The sequence below is a fragment of the Lynx rufus genome, unplaced genomic scaffold (assembly GCF_022079265.1).
Source record: "Lynx rufus isolate CCGP_SWC_20201006 ecotype Redwood Valley unplaced genomic scaffold, mLynRuf1.p SCAF_7, whole genome shotgun sequence".
Taxonomy (NCBI): Eukaryota; Metazoa; Chordata; class Mammalia; order Carnivora; family Felidae; genus Lynx; species Lynx rufus.
The window spans coordinates 37,979,129-38,000,163 of record NW_025814889.1 but is presented as its reverse complement, the minus strand read 5'-3'; the positions used below and the strand labels follow the sequence as shown (position 1 = coordinate 38,000,163).

Sequence of the window (21,035 nt, the reverse complement as noted above, 5' to 3'; positions counted from 1 at the left end):
CTGCCCCTCCCCCGCTCATATTCTGTCTCTCTCTGTCAAAAATAAACATTAAAAAAAATTTAATAAAAATATAAATAAATAAATAAATAAATAAATAAATAAATAAATAAAGCAGGCCTTTTTAGGGTATTTTCTCAAGATTATTCCAACCAAATTTTTATAGACTTAGGAAACAGACCTTAACTTTGGCTCAGTTTCCTTTCCTGTAAAACAAACAGGCCTGTGGGAGTAGTGTAGTTCAGAGACCAGCCTGGGAGCAAGGAGAAGAGCAAGGGGAGAGAGAAGGTTCCTGAGAGCCAGGAAGCTGACTGCAGTGCTGGAGGACATGCTCTTGAGAAGGGCAAGTTGGAGAGTCCCGGGCGGGTGGTGGGAAAGGCAGGGAGCACTCGTCTGAATGGCATCAGAGACCATTGTGACCCCGGGCTGCTCCTCTAGCCCACACCTTGTGTGCAGGGAGCAACCTATCAGTTCTATCTGTCTTTTCTGTTAGATTCTCAACACCTCAGAGCAAGAGACTACACATCCCAATTCAGGTCAGCATCTCCAAAATCTGGCCCTGTTTGTCAAATAAAGGGTATATCAGCAAATCTTGACAGCCGACCCTTGAAGAACATGGGTTTGAACTGCACAAGTCCACTTACACATGAATTATTCTCAATAAATACAGCACAATACCATATGTATTTTCTCTTCCTTAGGATTTTTTAAATAACATTTTCCTTTCTCTAGCTTATTTTACTATAAGGATATAGTGAATAGATATAACATACAAAATATGTGTTAATCGACTGTTTATATTATTGATAAGGCTCTGGTCAATAGCAGGCTGTTAGTAGTTAAGTTCTGGGGGAGTTCAAGTTATACATGGATTTTCTACTGTGTCTGGGGGGAGGGTAGCATCTCTAACCCCCACATTGTTCGAAGGTCAATTGTATAACCAGAATCTAGACACTTCTCACCACCTCACCCTCCGTGGTCCAAGCTCCCATCCTCCCTGGCCTCAACTATTAGAATAGCGTTCTACCTGGATCCCCTGATCAGCCTATTCTCAACACAGCAGCCACAGCAATCCTGTGGCTCAAACACCCTCCAGTGGCTTCCCATCTCCCTCAGATTATAAGTGCCCAAGCCCCTACAATGGCCTAGAGAGACCCACAGGATCTGTTCACTCCATCCCCAGCTCAGCCCCTCCCTGAACTTATGTCACCTGCTACTCGGTCTCCTGGCTGTTCCTAAGACCTGCCTGACCCATGCCCATCTGAAAGCCTTTATGTGCCCTGTTCTCAGCCCAGTCACATGTGGCCCACAACCTCACCTTCACACCCTTGACACCTTCTTTGCTCAGATGCCATTGCCTTAGAGACCACTTCCCTGAACACTCCCCTGAAAACTGAGGTCAGCCCCCGCCTACCCACCTTGGACTGCCTACTGTCTTTACTGTTCTCATAGCACCTTCTCACATGCCATGTGATCTGCCTACTTACTGAGCTGCCTACTCGGAGCACTGCCTACCTCCTCCCCACTCCCAGCAGAAGGAAAGCTCCTGAGAACAGGGATTCACACCCAACACCTAGAACACTGCCTGCAGTTTTCTGTAGCAGGTTCCCACAAACATTGTTAAATGAATAAGGGATAATGTTAAATAGTGATATGATACTGGCCAAATGTCCCACAAGGCTCTTTAGCCTTCTATAGGTAAGGTACAAGTTATAGAAAAGCAAATACCCTTTTACTTCTGATTAGTCCAACATAATTTTTAAAGTGATTTCTTATCCCGGTCTCATTTGACCCTCTCCATGCAGGAACAAATCCAGATTTGGGGGGAGCCTAAAGCATCTAAAAATTGGAAGGCTCTCATTGAGAAAAAGAATTTAAAATATAAACCAAAATTAGGCTAAGATTATTTTAGGTTAAGATGGGTATGTTTATTCTCTTGATGATAGTAATTGGTTTCATAAGTGTATATGTCTGTCAAAACTCAACCAAATTATCCACTTCAAATATGTATGTATAGTTCACTATATGGCAATTATACTCCAATAAAACTACTTTACAAATTTAAATTAAAAATAAAAAGCTTAGAGGTGCATGGGTGGCTCAGTTGGTTGAGCATCTCACTGGCTCAGGTCATGAATGATCTCACGGTTCATGAGTTGGAGCCCCTCATGAGTTCGAGCCCCTCATCGGGCTCTGTGCTCAGAGCGGGGAGCCTGGAACCTGCTTCGGATTCTGTGTCTCCCTCTCGCTCTCTGCCCCTCCCCCGTTCCCTCCCTCCCTCCCTCTCTCTCTCTCACCCTCAAAAATGAATAAATGTTAAAAAAAGAATAATAAAAGGTTTAGGGACATCACATTACTAGTGATGGTCTTGAAGCATTAGCCCCATCAACTTCACGGTAAACCTCCCTACTGCCTGTAGAAAGGCCAGCAATTACACCTATTACCAAAGGAGAAAACTGAAGTCAGAAAATCTCACCCAGATTGTCTACCAGCAGATCTAGGACCAGCTGCCTGGGTTTGAGCACTGGTGCAGCCACTGTGGGCGGTACAGTGAACACCTGGCACCAAGAAGGTGCTGCTCAGTTAATGGGAACTCGCCTCCAACACCGGGCCAGCGTCCTGGCCCTTTACGCAGCGGCACATCCTCTACAGTACATGTCAAGCAGCAGCAGCAGCTAGGGAGGAGGCCTGTGTCCTCCATTGGCCGAGACCCTTACTCCAGACATTACAGATGGCTCGCCTCCTGTGAGAGCCCCAGGTCACGAAGACAGAGCCCCTCCTAGCCCCACAACTGCCTCTGCCCTCGGCTACAGAGTTCAGGAACGAGACAGGCCATCCTGGCCCTGGGCTAAGCAGTGGGGGCCATGGGAGCCAAACCCAAGGGGTGTGGGCTGGCTCAGCTGTCTTTTACCAACTTGTGCATCTTCCCTCTCTTTCTCTGGAACAGCATCCTCCCCTCCCTTACCAGCTCATCTCAGACCATTATTCCACCCAGCCTTGTTCTGCTTATCAGAGGCAATGCCAGGAGTCGAGAGCTCCCCCTGGGTGGGAGTGAAGTGCTGGGCTTCTGTGGGTGTGTTGAGCCAAAAGGGGTCAAACAGCTTCCTTCCTGCCACTGGGGTGCTTTGGAGGTCACCCTGGCCATTCTGCCTCCAGGCCAGCTGGCATCTAATCCAGGCTCTACACATACATGGAGAGTTTCTACAGCTTCTTTCCCTCTTGTAACAAGAGCTACGATAGTGAACATTTATTTATTGAGCACTTATATGAGCTAGTACCTGTGCAAATACATGATGTGTACTGGGAGTTTTATTTGCATGCTCCTTGTCAATCCTCATGTCAACTCTATGCAGCTGCTACTACTGTCACATTTAACAGACAGGGAAATCGAGGTACAGAGAGGTTTGGAAAGCTGTTCAGGGTCACAGGCCAACAGGTAGTTAAGACTGAAATCCATGCAATCTGGTTCTATAGTCTGTCTCTTCAGTATTGCACAGAATTACTTCTATTTCACATGGGATTGAGGGCCGTCTCTCTGAAGGGTTGGACCTGGAGATCCCACAGGTCCAGTGTAGCCTAAGGAAGACAACTCTGTGGCCCAAGCAAGGGAAGTGATTTACTGAAAGTCACATAGTTTGTTAGTGTTCCAGGTGCCATGAGAACATACATTTCTAAGGCTTCATGACTATGATACAATGACTGCCCTCCCTTCGCCAAGCTGGGAGCTTCCTCTGCAAGACCACTGTGCTCCTCCCTCTGGATTGATCCCCCGATTCTCTGGGGCTCTGCATGAAATAAGTCCTTGATGATGTCTGACTGCCCCCTCACCTGACCCAGATGCTGGAGGAAGAGCCGGCTATTTGAACCCAAAAGCCTGCCCACCTGTTTTCATTCTCTTATGGACAGTGGTACCCACAGCTGATAGAAACCAATGTGCTTTGGATGATGTAGACGTCAGGAAGCCACAGAGTCAAAGGCAAAAGCGGAGAGAAGTAGGGAGCATGTGTTCAGAGGCAGAGCCCTGAAACTACAGCCAAGGTCAGCAAAGAGCAAGGGCCGAAAGAAACTAGTACAAAATCCAGATGAGTTAGTGGGAGAGAAAGAGACCTGCATCCTTGTCCCAGCTCTGCCACTTGCTGCTAAAACCCAGGCCTTTCTTCTCCCCTCCAGTTCAGAGACCACATGCTGGGGCAGCGGGAGGCCAGCCTGGACCTCGGTGGGGGCAGCTGGGCATTACAGTGTGGCAGGTGGCCTTGGCCAACCCAAGAGAGGGCCTGGGTGGGGCTGGAAAGGACACCTCCGCCAGACTGTGGCCCATCTGTCAGGGGACATGTGTCCAACAGCCCCCACCTCATGTCCACAGCCCCATCCAAAGGTCAGCCTTGGCCTAACTACAGGCTGAGGGTGGGGCGTTCTCGATGCAGGGTCCACATATCACCACCACTTCCTCCCAACCCCACATACCAGGTCACACGTACCTGCCAGCCACCCCAGGCTTTTCCTTGAACACACACTACCACTGAAATCGTTATCCCGTTTGCACAACCCTGTATGGAACAGGCCATTTCTGCATCTCATTTCCTCTGTATTGCCTCCTCTCTCTGCACCAGCCCTCTGTCTGGGTCATAAGGGTATTAAATGGCACAAAGGAAGTGAAGCACCTACCACCTAGCAGAAGGTCAGTAAGGTCAGTAAGGTCAGCTGTTGTTGTTCAGGTTGTTCATAAGGCCCCATTATACTGAAAGCTATTAGTTTTCAAAATTGGAAAAGTTGAGAACCTGGGCACAGAGCCTCCCACCCAAGAGGAGACAGATCTGCACGTGTAGTGTTTTGGTTCACCAGAGGCCTCTCACGGGAGCGAGCCTCTTATGAGCTCTCCATTTCACCCTGGCAGCTTGGGACTGGCAGGGGGGGAGGGAGGGGGGGCAGGGAGGCCAACCTTCCTCCACAACCAGCCCTAATCCCGATGGCCTGGGGGCCTCTCTGTCCAGGGATCGGCTGAAGCTATAAACACCTGCAGCTGGAGGAGGAGGCTATTTGTGGAGAAGAAACTTCTGCCCGAAGCCTGGAAGCCTGAGAAGGCAGTGATTAGGCCTGACATCGGAGCTATTACCACCGTTGTCCCTGGAGGGCTCTGAGGCTTCTGGTGAAATCCTACTCGGCCTTCAAGGCTGCCGCCCCAAGAAGGCTTCCCTGATCCCCACCCAAGTGGGTGTGCCCACTCCCACCTCCAAGTCCGGGTGCACAGGGGTCTGTGCCTTTCTCTAAAGTCACTGGAGTACCTGTCTTCCTCCCTCACTAACATCCAAGCTCCTTGAGGGCAGAGGACATGTCCAATTCAGCTCTACACCCCACTGCTGCTCTCTGGGCACCTCCATGGGCTCCCATCTCTGCGGTAACACTAAAAGGTGATGTCTTCTTCCAATGAGTACACGAAAAGATGCTCAACATCACTAATCATTAGGGAAATGCAAATTAGAACAAGATGCCATTTCACACCCACAAGGATGACCATTAAAAAAACAAACAAACGGAAAGTAACAAGTGTTGGCAAAGACGTGAAGAAATTGGAGCCCCTGTGTACCACTGGAACGACATAAAATGGTGCAGCCACTGGAAGACAGTTTGGCGCTTCCTCAACAAGTGACCTCCAATTACCATTCAATCCAGCAATTCCATCTCTAGGTCTATACCCACAAGAATTGCAAGTAGGGACTCAGATACCTGCACACCCATGTTCAGAGCAGCACTACTCACAACAGCTGAAAGGTGGAAACAACTTACTGTCCATCAAGAGGTAAGTGGATATATAAAATGTGGTGTATCTGTGCAACGGAGTATCATTCAGCTATAAAAAAAATAATAGAGCTATGACACAGGCTACAACAAGGGGAACCCTAAAGACACTGTGCTAAGCAGAATAAGCCAGTCACAACAGGACAAATATTGTATGATTGATTCTACTTCCATGAGGTACCAAGAATAGGCAAATTCATATGGACAGAAAATAGAACAGAGGTTACCTACGGCTGGGGGAGGGGGTTGGGGAGTTAGTGTTTAATGGCTACAGTTTCAGTTTGGGATGGATGAGAAGGTTCTAGAGACAGATGACAGGGATGGCAGCAACAATGTGAACAAATTTAATGCCACTGAACTGTACCTTAAAATGGTCACAATGGTAAATTTTATGTGATGTATATCTTCCCACAATAAAATAAATGAATGTACCCAAAACCAAACAAAAAGGTGGCTTTACTGTCATCACTCCTCGGTTGCACAAAATGAGGAACTGAGGCTGAGAAAGGTTAGACCACCAGTCCAAGGCCACACCAGTGCAAGTTTGAACTGAGGGTCACATCATCAGGCCTCCAGAAGCATGAAGTTAGCATTGTAAACCGGGGGGGGGGGGGGGGGGGGGGGACATGGAAGGAGCCAGAAACCACAGAGCAACAGAGCAAAGGGCAGTGGAGGATCCAAGGAACATGGTGGTGGCAGGGGGCAGAAGCTCGGATGAGGGCACTGACCGCTGTCCCATCACCTCAGTGACCAGAGCCTTGACCTGAGCCTAGTCCCTACTCTGCCTCTCCTTAGCTGTGTGAGTTATCCAAAACAGGGTCTCTTCACCTCTGACAGTGGTCATCGCAGCACCTGCCTACAACGCCCATCAAAACCACCACACAGAGTCCCTCCTCTGGGTGGGTGCTCACTGTCTTCCCCCTTCCCTGGGCACCTCCCTCCTCTACCCTGCTCACACTACACTTCCTTCCAGAAAACTTCTAAGATAGCCTATCCCCCTGAGTAACACTATACACAACATAAGTGCCATGAGATTACTTTCTAAAGATGTTTCTCCTGCCCCTCCACTGTCCCATACAGTTGTGGACAACAGAGGCTGCAGCCCTCAGCCCAGGCCTGGCTCAGGGCAATGGGAGCTTGTTCAAGAGGAGCTGCCCAGGTAGTAACAAGAACAAGAAGCCTGGGCCACAGGGAGACAATGGAGAAAGCAAGGAGAGGAGAAGCAGAAAGAGGGAAGAGAGGCCAGGAGAGCTCGAAGATTCAAGAGCATGGTGGGCAGGAAGGAATGGACACACAGAGAAGACACAGCTGGCCAGCCAGCCCTCTTGCAGGCAAGGCAGAGATGGCAAGACAGCGGGGACCAGGGCAGAGCTGCGAGGGGGGAAAGACAGAGTGTGCGGGCAGATGGGGGTGACAAGTTGCCCCACGCTCACCTCCCCACCACCTGCCCACGGGGCCAGAGGCCAGGCTGGCCAAAGGAGGTCAGAGTGACCAGCATGGCGATGCCAGGGCGTGGGTCACACAGTGACGGGGCACAAATGAAGGCAGTTGTGAGCGAAGATGGGTAGTGGCCCCGGGAGCCTGTCTGCAAATGTGGGAGGCTCAGCTCAGAAGTCACAGGCGCTAATCTGTGCTGCAGCTCTGCATGCTATCCACATGTCTGCCTGGCCCTCCTCAGTGTCCTGCTCGGCTGCACTGGGGCCAGAGCTGGGAGCAGGCCTAATTCCTGTCCTCAGAGCCTCCAGCTCTAGATTCCTCCTCTGGGCGCCCTGGAATCACTCTGATGATCCTCAGCTCCCACCCTGTGCCCCACTGGGCTGGCCCACCTGGAAAACAACTGATGGCCTCTGAATGTGGGAAGCGGGGTGTGTACGCAGTGGGGCTCTCAGGGGCTCAGGCACTGGGGGATGGCAAGAGAGGGTCCCCAAGGGAAGATGAGAAGATGCAGGAGAGCAGCCAGAGTAAGGTGACGTCTGAGTCAGCTTGGCAGCCTGTCCCTCTTCCTCCACCTCCCGGGTCCCATCACACACACACACACACACACACACACACACACACACACACACACACGGGGCTGAGCTCAGAGCTATATATACCTCCCAGCTGGACGGCAGCCCCTGCTGAGTGAGGGCCCCTTCATCGACTCCCTGCGAGGTCCTGCCCTGGCTCAGCCCCCATGCCTGGTAAGAGGAGATGGGGATAAGCCAGTGTCTGGACCCCAGCAGGATCTGTAGTCAGGGAGGACAGGTGCTGTGGGGGCTGAGTGAGTCATCAGACTCATAGTGCCCCTGCCCAGAGCCTGACCCACCTGGAGCCCTGGCCAAGTAGAAGGGGGAGGTGGTGCAGGGAGGAGAGGAGCAGGCAGGGCAGGCTTCACAGAGCACACAAAGGCCATTCAGGGTGATGGGGGAGCACTACGCTTGGGGGTAGGGGAACTGGTTCTACCCATGGCTCTCGCACTTACTACCTGAGAGACTCTGGGAGAAACTCTTGGCCTCTCTGAGGTTCTATCTATCTCTGCATCTGCAACCAGAGATTATAATTCCTCCCTCCTCTCCTTGAAAAGATTGAAGCGATAAAGGGTATCAGAGACCACTGAGAGCCTCTATCTTCCTTGGCACAACTAAGAGGCTCCGGGACCCTCCACCCCTCCCCTCCCTCCCTCCCAGGTCCTCCCCTGTGTGATCCCCCTCCTGGTCTCTCTGCACAGGAGGAGAACCACAAAAGGGACACCAACATGGCCAGGGCAGTTTGCCAAACACCATTTTCAGCCTGTTTCCCCACCACTTAACAGCTCCCCTCCAGCCAAACAATTCCAACCCAAGGCCTGCCAGAGGCCTGCAGGCTTGCACTTCCCAAACTGGCTCAGTCACAATCTCAGGCTTGCACTTCCCAAACTGGCTCAGTTACAATCATCTGCTGACTGATAACAAAGTCTCTTAACCCAATTCCTTTACATGTGAAATGGGGAGAGAAATATCTACCCACAACCACTAAATAAAACTAAGTATCCCTCCCCAGACATCCACCACCAGGTGAACAGATAAACGAACTGTGGTCTATCCATACGGTGGAACGTTATCTGGCCTTGAAAAGGAAGTTCTGACATAGTCTGCAACGTGGAGGAGCCTTGAGGACATTACGCTGACTGAACTAAGGCAGTCACAAAAGGGCAAACAAACAATACCATATGATTCCACTTCTCAGAGGTGCCCAGAGCAGTAACATCCATAGAGACAGAGAGCAGAATGGTGGTTGTCAGGGGCTGGGGGGAGGAAGGGATGGGATGTAGTGTTTAGTGGGTACGAAGCTTCAGTTAGGAAGATGAAGTTCTGGGGATGGATGGGGCTGGTGGCCGCACCACAATGTGAATCCACTTTCTGCCACTGAACTGTACACTTACAAATGGTTAAAAGAATATACTTTATGTTATATATATTTTACCATACATGCACACACACACACACACACACACACACAAAGAAACATCTCAGCATTCAAAGTCTGGTCCACAGTGGCACCCAAATAAATGTCTGCTGATTCTTCCACATTCTGCCATCTCCACAGGTACCCTCAGCTCTTGCCCTTTCCTGAATGCCTCTTAGCCGCTTGTGTTTGCCAGAAAACTTGTGCTTGTCCCGGGCATACATCACGGCTTCCCCACAAGAGACCCTGACAACTCTCAAGCTAAACAGTTTGCCCTCCCCTTCCCCCCAACCCCTTCATACCTTCACACCTCAGCTCTTGATCAATACCCATCCCATTCTCCACTAAAGTAGTAGAAAGAGCCTAGAACATCAGTTCTCCATTCCTCTCCAGCTCTATGGGAAGAAACTATGTAAAGTGCTTGATCCCACATCTAGCACCCAACAGGTGTTCCATACACATCCACCGTCTTCTCCATGAGGCTTCCCAAGGGGCCAAAAATAAGAAGCAACTACTAGAGCAGGAAGTGGTTAGAGCAGGGGTGGTACGGGGTGTGGGGAGGATGATGCAGGGCATGGACACCTACAGAGAAGTAAGACAGACTCTGTAGGGATCCAGCAAAGCCACAGCGGTGGGGCTGGTGAGGAGAGATGAGCAGTTAGAACTTGTAACTGGTGCCCGAGGACAAGATCCAGGGTCCACCTTGCCCACCTTGCTTTCCCAACAAGTTAAAGAAAGAGAGGAATCACTCTGGCCTTGTAGGTAAAGCTGCAGGTAAAGAGTGAGTACCAGGTGCTGTGAGAGCCCTATACTCCCCAAGGCAGTAACACACAGGACCCATGTTCAGTCCAGTTGAGCTCAGTTGAATAGTGTCCCCCCAGAATTCTTGTCCACCCAGAACCTCAGAATGTGACCTTATTTGGAAACAGGATCTTTACAGATGTACTAAGATGTACACTGGATTAGGTGTGACTAGTATCCTTACAAGAGGTCAGGACACACAGGGAAGACAGTCGTGGGACAACAGAGTCACGGACTGGAGTGATGCAGCTACAAGCTAAGGAAGGCCATGGATTGTGAGCGACCCAGGAGCTAAGAGAGAGGCTGGAACAGATCCTGCCTCAGAGCCTCCAAGAGGAGCCAACCCTACAGACACCTTGACTTCAGACCTCTGGACCCCTTAACTGTGAGAGAATACATTTCTGCTGTGTTAAACCACCAGTTTGTGGTCATTTTTCACAGCAGCCCTCTGAGGTGAATACAGCTAGCTCCCACGAACCCCTCACAGAGCACCCTTTACTGTGTTGGAGGGAGGGGCACCAGCGTTGGATGGGGGAGAGAGAACCTGAATATAAACTTCTGGGGGTGGGTACCTGGCCTAGAACCATTTTGTTGGGAGCCAGGGCAGGGCCCTCTGTTATCAAGGGTGCCAACCAGTTACAGAAATCCTCCCACCGCCTGCCCAAGACCAGTGTTTCAAGCTGGGGGTCCTGGGAGACTTTCCACTGGGAATGAAAGCCTGACCTGGGCCTTCCAAAAGCTATTCAGTTTTTGGTTTTGTTTTACCTTTCCACATAACCTCTCTTCCATCCAAAAGTCAGCACAGCCCCAGGCAGACTGCTTGGTCCTTCCCACAGGGCTACTGGACATAAAGTTTCTCTGAATGTTCTGAATCCTCAGCCACTCACAAAGATCAAGCCTTTCCAGATCACTCTGAGCTCAATGGGACCTTTCCTGAGGGAAAGGTCTACAGCACTCTGCTTGACTCTCTCCTGGAACACTCCACATCTGTCGTGTTGCACAGACATGTGTGTGCTCACCTCACCTACCCCCACCATGTTGTGAGCAGGGTCCAGATCTTCCCCGCTTAGGCTTGGCACACAGAAGCCTCACGACTGAGTGCATGAATGAGGGAATGAGTGAGTCCAGTAACCACCTTCCTAACCTCCCTTCACAGTCAAGGTAGGGAGCTGGGAGCTCATGAAGCATTTGCCTGGGGAACAGCTTATGGGATTTTCCCAGCCTGCTCTGGTGGGAGGGGGTTATTCTTCTCCTTTCCCAAGCCTTCTACCACAGCTTCCCTCCCACTCTAAGGCTTCTTCTCACACACCCTCCCACACTTTGGGAACCCAGGTCAGTGGAAGCAGCGTCCACCTGATAAATGCCCTAGCGGTCATTACCCCGTGCATTACTTGAAGAACCCCAAGGTTGCTGTGCCTGGCCCCTTGCCGGGCCCTATTTCCAGAGCTGGATCACGAGGGCAGGGGCCCACCACCCCACCCCAACAGGCTCCTTACCGTACATCTTGCCCTCATCCGAGAGGATGATTTTGCGGCGGCCGCAAGGCGGGTAGATGGCCAGGGCCTCCTGGAAGCTCTGCTCGATGTCCGGACTCCATACACCCTCCGCATCATTGTCGATGGGCTTGTCCAATGCCTGGCTGCCCCCAGAGACGTTGCTCCCCTCAGGGGAGTTAGGAGGGCTCCACTCGTTGGAGGTAATGGTGCCGGCCTTGCCCTCCAAGGCTCCGCTTGGAGGAGCGCCCGTTGGACCTGTTTAGGCAGAAACCTCCACTTTGGTGGAAGAACACATGTCCGTGGGATGGGGCACCCAGGGGAGTGCCAAGCCCCAGGATCAGTTGCCCTTCCTTGCTTGGCCACCCACAGCACAGGAGCTCAGAGGGAATAAGGCCAGGGACCCAGGGGATAAGGAATGAACTGAAAGATCTGGGAGCATCAAGAGACCTGGAATCTGGGGCAGGTCATGTCCCCTCTGTAGACCTAAGCTTCCCACCCTGTTAAGCGAGCACAAACATCCCAGGCACCTCGGATGACCTGACAGATACAGGGAGGTTGGAACTCAGAACTAAATCTCAATCTTCAGCAAAAAGACAGAATACTGACAAAATATGACAAGACTGTCTGTCTGCCTAAACCCTAGGTTAAAAAGACAGTCTTAACCCATACTGCAGAAAATTCCCAAAGATAAAATCTTGCTAAAGAGGTTCTCAAAATCTAAAATTACAACATAGAAGAAAGAGGAAACAATCTACCATGATCAAAATTCAATAGAATTAGAGCCCCAAGAACTAGAGATAACTGGACTATCAGATAAAAACTATTATATAATGGTATTTCAAATAATTATCGACTTAAATAAGGAATTGGAAACATGAGAAAGAATTAAACACAATCAAAAAACACAAAGCAGACTGGAAAAAGAACCAAATAAATATTTTAGTCACTGAAGTTAAAACTCAATCGTTTGGGGCACCTGGATGGCTCAGTCGATTAATTGTCCTGCTACGGCTCAGGTCATGGTCTCACAGTTCGTAAGTTCAAGCCCCGCGTCGGGCTCTGTGCTGACAGCTCAGAGCCTGGATCCTGCTTTGGATTCTGTGCACCGCCCCCCCCCCCTTCCCCACTCATGTCTGTCTCACTCTGTCTCTCAAAAATAAATAAATGTTAAAAAATATATATTAAAAAAACTCAATGGTTTAACTGAGATTAACAGCACATTAGATACAGCCAGAGAAAGAAGAACCTGGAAAAAATATCTTAAGATATTACTGGGAAATGTATTTTTGTAATGATGATAAAGAGCAAAGGAGAACAAAATAAGGCACTTCAACATACCTCCAATTAGCATTCCAGAAAGAGAGAATACAGAAAGTGAAGTAGAACAACATTTGAAAAGATAATGGCAAGGAAATTTTTCAGAAATAATGAAATACATGAATCCTCCAATTAAGGAACCATACTGAATCCTAACCAGGATAAATTAAAATAAAATGAACACATACTGTAAGGACACTGCAGAATACCAAAAACAAAGAATAGGATCTTAAAAGCATCCAGAGTGAAAAAAAGACAAATCACCTACAAAGGAAGGACTATGATGTTAATTGTATATACAGATAGTGGACTTCTCAACAGTAGCACAGGAAGACCCAAGTTAATGTCTCTAAACTGTTGACAGAAAAATAACTGTTAACCCAGAATTAAATGCCCAACCAAAATATCATTCGAGAGTAAACATTTAAAAAAAAAAGCATTTTTAGACAAAGATGGAGAGAATTTACTACTAACAGACCCTCACTTAAAAAAAAAACAAAACAGTAAAGGAGGTATTTTTTTAAAGGGAGCTTCTAGGAAAAGAAGGCATGACACACATGGAAGAGGTGAGCAAAGTTATGGTAAAATAAAAATGAATCTAAACAATATTAACTATATAAAGACAATAACAATGATGGTGGCTACGTTTGGTCATGCAATACACACACGTGTATATATGTACATGCAAGAAAAACCATGTTTCTGAACCATACATTCTGAAGATGCATTTGCTAAAATTCCAGACCCAGTCACAATAAAAAATACTTATTAGCAAACTCTATAAACAAGGAAACTTCCTCAAATGTGACAAATGGCACCTTCCAAAACCCTACTGTGATGTTGTGATTTATAATAAGAAATGTGTATCTGGTCTTTGTCCCAGTTTCTAGCACAGAGCTTCTAAAACCCCTGGAATTTCCAAAGAGATGAGAATGATAAAAGTGTCTTATTATGTGAATGTGGTGACTTTTGGAATGCATCTATCTAAGGATGAAGGCTGGTGGTCAGGAGAACTAACCATGTAATTAGAGGGTTGGAACCTTCAGTCCCACACCACCACCCCTTTTGCAAAGTACAGGGAAGGGAAAGGGACTAGAGGTTGTATTAATTGCCAATGGCCAATAATTTAATCAATTGTGCCTATGTAATGAAGCCTCCATAAAAACAAAAAAGGAGGGGCTTCCGAGAGTTTGAGTTGGTGAACACATGGAGATTTGGGGAGAATGGCACATACTTGTAGAGGTTATGGAAGTTCTATGCCTTCCCCCCGACCTTGCCCTATGTATCTGTTTCACTTGACTCTTCTGAGTTACGTATTTTTTGTAATAAACCAGTAATCTAGTAAGTAAAGTGTTTCTCTGAATTCTATGAGCCACTCTAGCAAATCAGTTGAACTCAAGGAGGGGTTACTAGAACTTCCAATGTATAACCAGTGATAACCTGGGCTTGCCACTGGTATCTGGGGTTGGGGGGGCAGTCTTATGAGATAAGCCATTAACCTGTGGGATATGATGCTACCTCCAGGTAGACAGTGTCAGAATTGAATTGTAGGACACCCAACTGGTGCTAGAGACTTGTTGATTAGTGTAGGAACGTCCTCACCCCCCAACCCCACTCACACACACGCACATTGGAACTAGTGACCAGAACTTTAACGTGCACAACACTTACTGATTAAACACTAGAAGCATTACCTTAAATTCAGAAATAAGATATCACTTTCAACATTTATACTCACACTGTACTACAGTCCTAGCCAACACAGTAGGACAAGACAGATCTCAAGATTGGAAAAAAGGAAGTAAACTGTCGTTATTATAAGGAATTACAATAGAAGACTGAAGGGATTTCACAAATTACAATTACATTCTTTGATACCAGAAGTAAGATGGCATATCTTACTAATTTCTAAAAATATTCCGTCTAGAGGGGAGCCTGGGTGGCTCAGTCGGTTAAGCGTCTGACTTTGGCTCAGGTCATGATCTCACAGTTCGTGAGTTCAAGCCCCACATGGGGCTCTGTGCTGACAGCTCAGAGCCCAGAACCTGCTTTGGATTCTGTGTATGTCTCGCTCTCTGCCCCTCCCCAGCTTGCACTCTGTCTCTCTCTCTCTCTCTCTCTCTCTCTCTCTCAAAAATAATTTAAAAAAATTTTTTTAAGAAAAATAAATAAATATTCCATTTAGAAACCAAAGTAGTAATTTACCTACTGATAAATCTAACAATAGGTGAGACAAAGGAAATCATAATGGTTTTGAAAGACATAAAATGCCTAAATAAATGGAGAGGAAAATTGTGCTCCTGGATGGGAAAATATCATAAAGATGTTGAATCTTTACCAAAAAAATAATTTCAATGAAATTATGATTAAAAATTCCACAAGGTCTCAGGGCACCTGGGTGGCTTAGTCGGTTGAGCATACGACTTCAGCTCAGGTCATGATCTCACAGCTCGTGGGTTCAAGCCCCGTGTCGGGCTCTGTACTGATAGCTCAGAACCAGAGGCTTGCTTCGGATTCTGTTTTGTCTCCCTCTCTCTTTACCCCTCCCCGCTTGTACTCTGCCTCTCTCTCTCTCTCTCAAAAGCAAATAAAACATTAAAAAAAAAAAAAAATTCCACAAGGTCTTCCACAAAACTTAACAAGCTGATCTCAAAATACATGGAAGAACAAAGACCATTCTCAAGTTGTCTTAACTCACTGTCTTCACCTTTCCTTTCTTCTCTTTGGTCTCATATTTTGCCAGACCCATTCCCTACATAAGTTTTCCTCAGGGTTCTGACCTGACCTCTCCTTTCAAAACCCCATACATACCCCCCTGGGGGATCCCCACCCACAGCTTACATTCCCACTGTATATTTTTGATTCCCAAATCTGTACGTCCTTCCTGAGTTTGGGCATATATGGCAACTGCTTACCAGGCAGTCCTAATCAGCCTTCTCTGAAGCTCCTCAAACTCAGCATGTCCAAAACCAAATTTTCAGCTTGCCAGTTAGTCCTGGCCCTCCTCCTCCTCCTCTGTGTCTCTCAAGAAATGACACCGCCATCCACCCAGAGGCCAGAAATCTAAGAATGTATTGACTTTTCCCTCTTATCTCCATAAATAATTAACAACCACATCCTATCTCCTAAAAGTCTTCTTGAAGCCACATCTCTTTCTATCTCAAGCCCTAATCCAAGCTTCCGCTAGTGCTCACCTGGATGACTGTGCCAACCCCATGTAGACTCCATAATCCGTCACTGCAGCCACAGTGATTTTTCTACAATACAAATCTGACCATGTGATTCCTCTACTTAAAATCTTTCAATGGCTTTCCCATAATCTTACATAAAATGATATGTTCCACAATAGGATTTTATAAGGCCCTTCATCAACTGATTCCTGCTCTCCTGCCATACGTTCCATGCACCTACACGGTCCTCTATACTCTCTTCTTTGCACCCGGCCCTAACCCCCACACTCAATTAACATAATAAACTCTTTATACCTGGAAGGGCTGCCTGCAGCCTTCCTCCCCATCCCTACCTCACCTAACTCCTACGCATCTTTAAGGTCCAGCGAAAATGTCATTTCCTCTGGGAGGATGACCCAGACCTCAAGTCTGGATTAGGCACCCACCTCTGAGCTCCAACAGGTCCCCGTGCTTTACATATCTGACCCCTCCATCTCCCATGAATGATGGGCCTCCACCATACGTCAGACTCCACGAGGGTGGGGATGGTTGTCTTTCTCTAAGTCCTCAGCACACTGCACAATGCGAAGAACAAAAGAATGAATAAATGAGTAGAGATTTGCTAAGTGCTTTTTGTGAAGTAATGATTTCCCTGTGGGGAAAATGAACTGTTCTGTGTTTAGTGTCAGGAAACCAAAAAAATATCAGTAAATGTCCGGACTTTGGCACACCAGGGGGAGAGCTTCAGTTGTAGGTTAATCCCTTTGGGATTTATTTTGGAGGTTTGTAAAATGAAAGTGTGATGTCTGGGCATCAAGAGACTGGTTCTAGTTCCAGTGTTATAAGCAACCGTGTGACCATTGTCAAATTCGTCCATTTCTTAGATTGGGATCTAAGGTCCTTTCTGTCCTACAGTGCCTGTGGCTCACATTCACTGCCCAGGTCCTCCACTTCTTCTGGGACCGCTCCTACCATGCAGACTTTCACCTGTGGCTTTGCTCAGAGAAGGCTGGAGAACTGACCTGCCACGGAGAGATATCCCATATGCTGGTCAACAAGATCTGATGTTAACTAGCATGGGGCATGACGTAGAGTCAGTGCTCAGTAAGAGCTATATTAATTGTCACCATCATTATCTAAGCTACAAATAATGCCTCACGTGGAAGGTCTAAAGTCCTAAATGGACCTAACAGATACATATACCTTCAGCTAGTATTGATTAATGTTAATAAATAAATAATATTAATACTTAAAGTCTTGTATGTCCTAACTTCAGCCTGGATTCTCTTCTGGGACCTGGCACTAAACCCAAATGGTTACCCCAAGCCAGATGGAGGGTGCTATGAAGTCCAGAAAGGAGAGAAGGAAAGGAGGGAGGCCCAACCTCCCTGATACTATGTAAACCTTTCTGAGAAGTAGAGACCAGGGTCTCTGGGCCCTCTTTCACCACAGCTGAGCTAGACCAGCCAGGTGAAGTAAGCACGTTCAGCCCCTGTATTAGTTGGGCCCAGGGCAGCCCAGTGGACCACCAGACCTGGGGAAAACCAGAGAGTCCTGTCAGATACTGCCCCACAAGTGAGGTTTCTGAGGACCTGCGCTTTGTGTTCCCAAGATTGGGTCCATCCCAGGGGAAGCAAGGCAGGGGGTCACCCAAGGCCCCAAGCCCCGGGATTTGTGACTGAAATGGAGTTGCTCCCAGCCCTGTGTGGCCCTGCTGCCCCCAGGCCATAGCTCTCACTGGCTGGCCTCTCCCAGCCTCACCGCCCACGGCCCCAGGCCTGGCAGCTGCCTTCCCTCACCAGGCAAACCTCCCACACAGCCTAGGCCCTGCAGCTAGTAGAATGGAGGGTAAGCCAACACCAGTCCAGAGAAGGAGCCCCGCTCCCCCTCCTTCCCCAAACCCTCCACAATGACCCCATGGGCCTGCCAGGACGAGAGCAGGAGGGGAGGACAGATGGCACAGTTATGCCTGGGCCATGTGCCATGAACAGAGGAATAAAAATAATCCTTGGCTTAGCTTCCAGGGCCTGGCCTGGAGGCCTCTGGTTCTGCCCCCAGCCCCACCCAAAAGCCCACCAGATGGCCCACCCAATGCCAGCTCCAGGCCCAAACAACACTCAGCTCCACCCTAGGGACCACAGATGCCAGTTACTCAGGAATTTTCAGGAGAATTAGAACTCACAGGCTTTTATTAAGATCTTTTTAATAATGAGAAGAATAAACTCCCCAAAAACACTTTCAGGAGAAGAAGGGGATCAGGATCCCCAGGTTATAAAGGGAGAAACGAAGCCTCAGGGAGGGCAAATGGCTTGCCCTGAGAAAGTTGAAGAACCAGACCTCATCCCCTTTGGTCCTGTCCCCTGCCTGCTCCAGGGCCATATCCTCAATCAAAATCTCCATCTCCTGCTCAAAAGCCCACCCCTTCAGTACCTTTCCATGGCCATCAGGGACCACTAAGCTCTACCCTTCTCCCCCTAGCCTGCAGAACCCCCAAGATGCAACTCAACACAGGACAGTGCCTGATCTGTGTTCACCTACTTCCCCACTGGTCTGTGAGCTACCTGAGCACATAATTATTTCTTATACATTAGCACCTCCCCCAACTCTCCTGGCTCAGTGTTGGGAATTTAGATAGATGTCACCCTACTTTAGGTAGTACCAGTTATCCCACTGATTCCCTTTCCTCAGTCAAGAACAAATCTCCCACTCATTTCCTTTTATCATAGTATCTCTAACTTGTTGAGGGTCAATGCATGTTATAACCTCCTCCCTGTGCTCCCGACCCCAAATCGGAAGTGATGGAGACTGAAACTCAAAGTTTATGACACTTGCCTGGTATCATCCAGAGTAAAGGAGAAACAATTCAGAGGGGCCCTGAGTTCCCTGCCCAATTATGAGGGTAGAAACGGTTCTCTCTGCCCCTTGTCTCCCGACTCAGATTCCAAGAGCTCTGGGATCCAGGCTAAAGGCTCCAGCTCCATCAGGGTCCTCATGACCCGTGGGCACTGACATCCAGCACACCTGCCTCAGCTCTTACTCTGATGCTCTCCTGGGGCCCCTGGAAAGAATGGCCACCTTTATTCCAATGACTCTTTAAATAAGCTGAGAGGAAAGAGAAAATGGGATTTCTTTCCAGGAGAACCATCCCATCTCCCACTATATGAGTCTCAGAAGTATAAAGTTAGAGTAAGCAGAGGGAGCTGCTAAAGTAGTTAGCAGCTTCTGCCTCAATCTGAGAGCATGAGACCTTCTTCAGGCTGGTGGGCTCATCTGCAAGGCTTGGTAACCGAGGCCAGTGGAGTTATGTCTCTGAACCTCAGGTGCTTTGTTCAATCCACCATAGTTGTGGTTATAGAACATCTACGTTGGATGCAGTGTGGATCCTTTGTATCAATACATTTCAGAGCAGAGACAAGAATGAGCCCTCCCATCATTACGTTGGCTATTCCCACTGGACTAGACTCTGGAGACTGGGCCCAACCATACGAGTGCCAAACAGTGCTACACACTGAACCACAAGTACAAGATGCAGAGCTCTGTGCAAACTCCCTGATTTGGGGGGTTGCAGTAGATCTCTAAGTCTTCACTGCCCTGACCTCATTTCTTAGTAAGAACAGGAAGGGAAATCAGGAACAGTGGATGCCAGACTCATCCCCTCTCTCCCCTCTAGCCCCCTTGGTCTCCTCAGCAACCCCTGAACCCCAAGTTTACTCACAATGACTTCCTGCTTAGGGTGGGCCTCCTTCCTGACACCAGTCCATTAACAACCATCTGCTGAGGGTAGGAGAAGTGGGGGGAGGTGGTTCAACTACAAGCTGAATAAGATCTGAGGATCTAGTGTAGAATGGGGTGCTACTGCCGATAACACTGTATCGTATCATTGAAAATTGCTGAGAATACAGCTTAAATGTTCTCACCAAAAAGAAAGACATGAGGTGACAGATGTGATAATTAAGCAGATGAGGGGGGATCCTTTCACAATGTGTATGAATATCAGGTCACCACAATGCACACTTAACATATCTTACAATTTTAAGTCACTCATACCTCAACAAAGGTGAATTTTTTAAAAAGAAAAATACATTTTTTAAAAACCACCTGCGTACCTATTTTGGGGACTCAACTCTGGAGAAATGGGTTTGGGCCCTCAGGGAACTTAGATGGGGGAGGGAGGCTGAGTGCTACAGAGGGTGAGTGGCTTCGGAGGAATCAGGTACAAGGCACACAGCTCAAGCCAGGGCCTGCCTTGGCCCCGGGCCCCACCCACAAAGTAGTTCAGGTCCGAACTACTCACTGGGCCTCCTCAGAGGTCTCTGTCCTGATTCTAGTTGATGTCTTCTTTACCAGTCGGCGATGTCTGAGGAGCAGGGCAAATTTACAGCCCCCAAGGTGCCTAGAAGACTGGCTGCTTGGTTGTAACTGCAGAGGCTGAGAGATGGAAGAAGAGAGAACCCAGCCTCCAGGCAGGGCTAGGCCATAGCGGGGAGGCCCACTTCCCCAACACACAGTGCTGCCTCCTCCCCTAGTGCACAGCCCCCATGCACTGGGCAGATAAACTGCAGGACAGGTTCAGGTGGCCCAACACTCGTGGCAGAGAGGGCGAGCAGTCAAGGAAGCACCGGGACACTGAGGGACTGACATTCTGCTCACCGAAGAGAGAACTATTTTCATATTAAGACTAGAAGGTACCATTTTTACATACCCATTCTGTGCCTGGCACGGGGCTAAGCACTTGACTATAATATCTCCTCCAATCCTCCCAACACCCCTTTGAGGAGGCTAGTGCCGCTCATTTCAGATGATGATGCTGGGGCCCCCCAGGTGCAGTGCTATGCCCAAACCCCAAAGCTCCAAGTGGCAAGGCTCAGTCCCTTCCCCTCAGCAAACTGCCTCTTGCCCACTGCAATGCTGCTTGAACCTCTTTGCCAACAGTTCTGTGAACAACGGGATGCTGATTCTACACCATGCAGGATTTAAGTTAGTTGTAAAGCGTAACAGGGACAGGTACCAGCTCCAGGACTGACCAGGTAAG

The 21,035-nt window shown here is 48.5% G+C and overlaps 1 protein-coding gene across 1 annotated transcript in view; it reads right to left on the bottom strand.

Moving 5' to 3' along the window:
- The window catches only part of TEAD4 (TEA domain transcription factor 4), a 63,867-nt gene that overhangs the window by 25,053 nt on the left and 17,779 nt on the right, over positions 1-21,035 (bottom strand). The window contains exon 2 of the mRNA XM_047067045.1: positions 11,517-11,771. Within this exon, the coding sequence (XP_046923001.1) occupies positions 11,517-11,771 (255 nt within the window). The remainder of the gene's footprint in view (positions 1-11,516; positions 11,772-21,035) is intronic.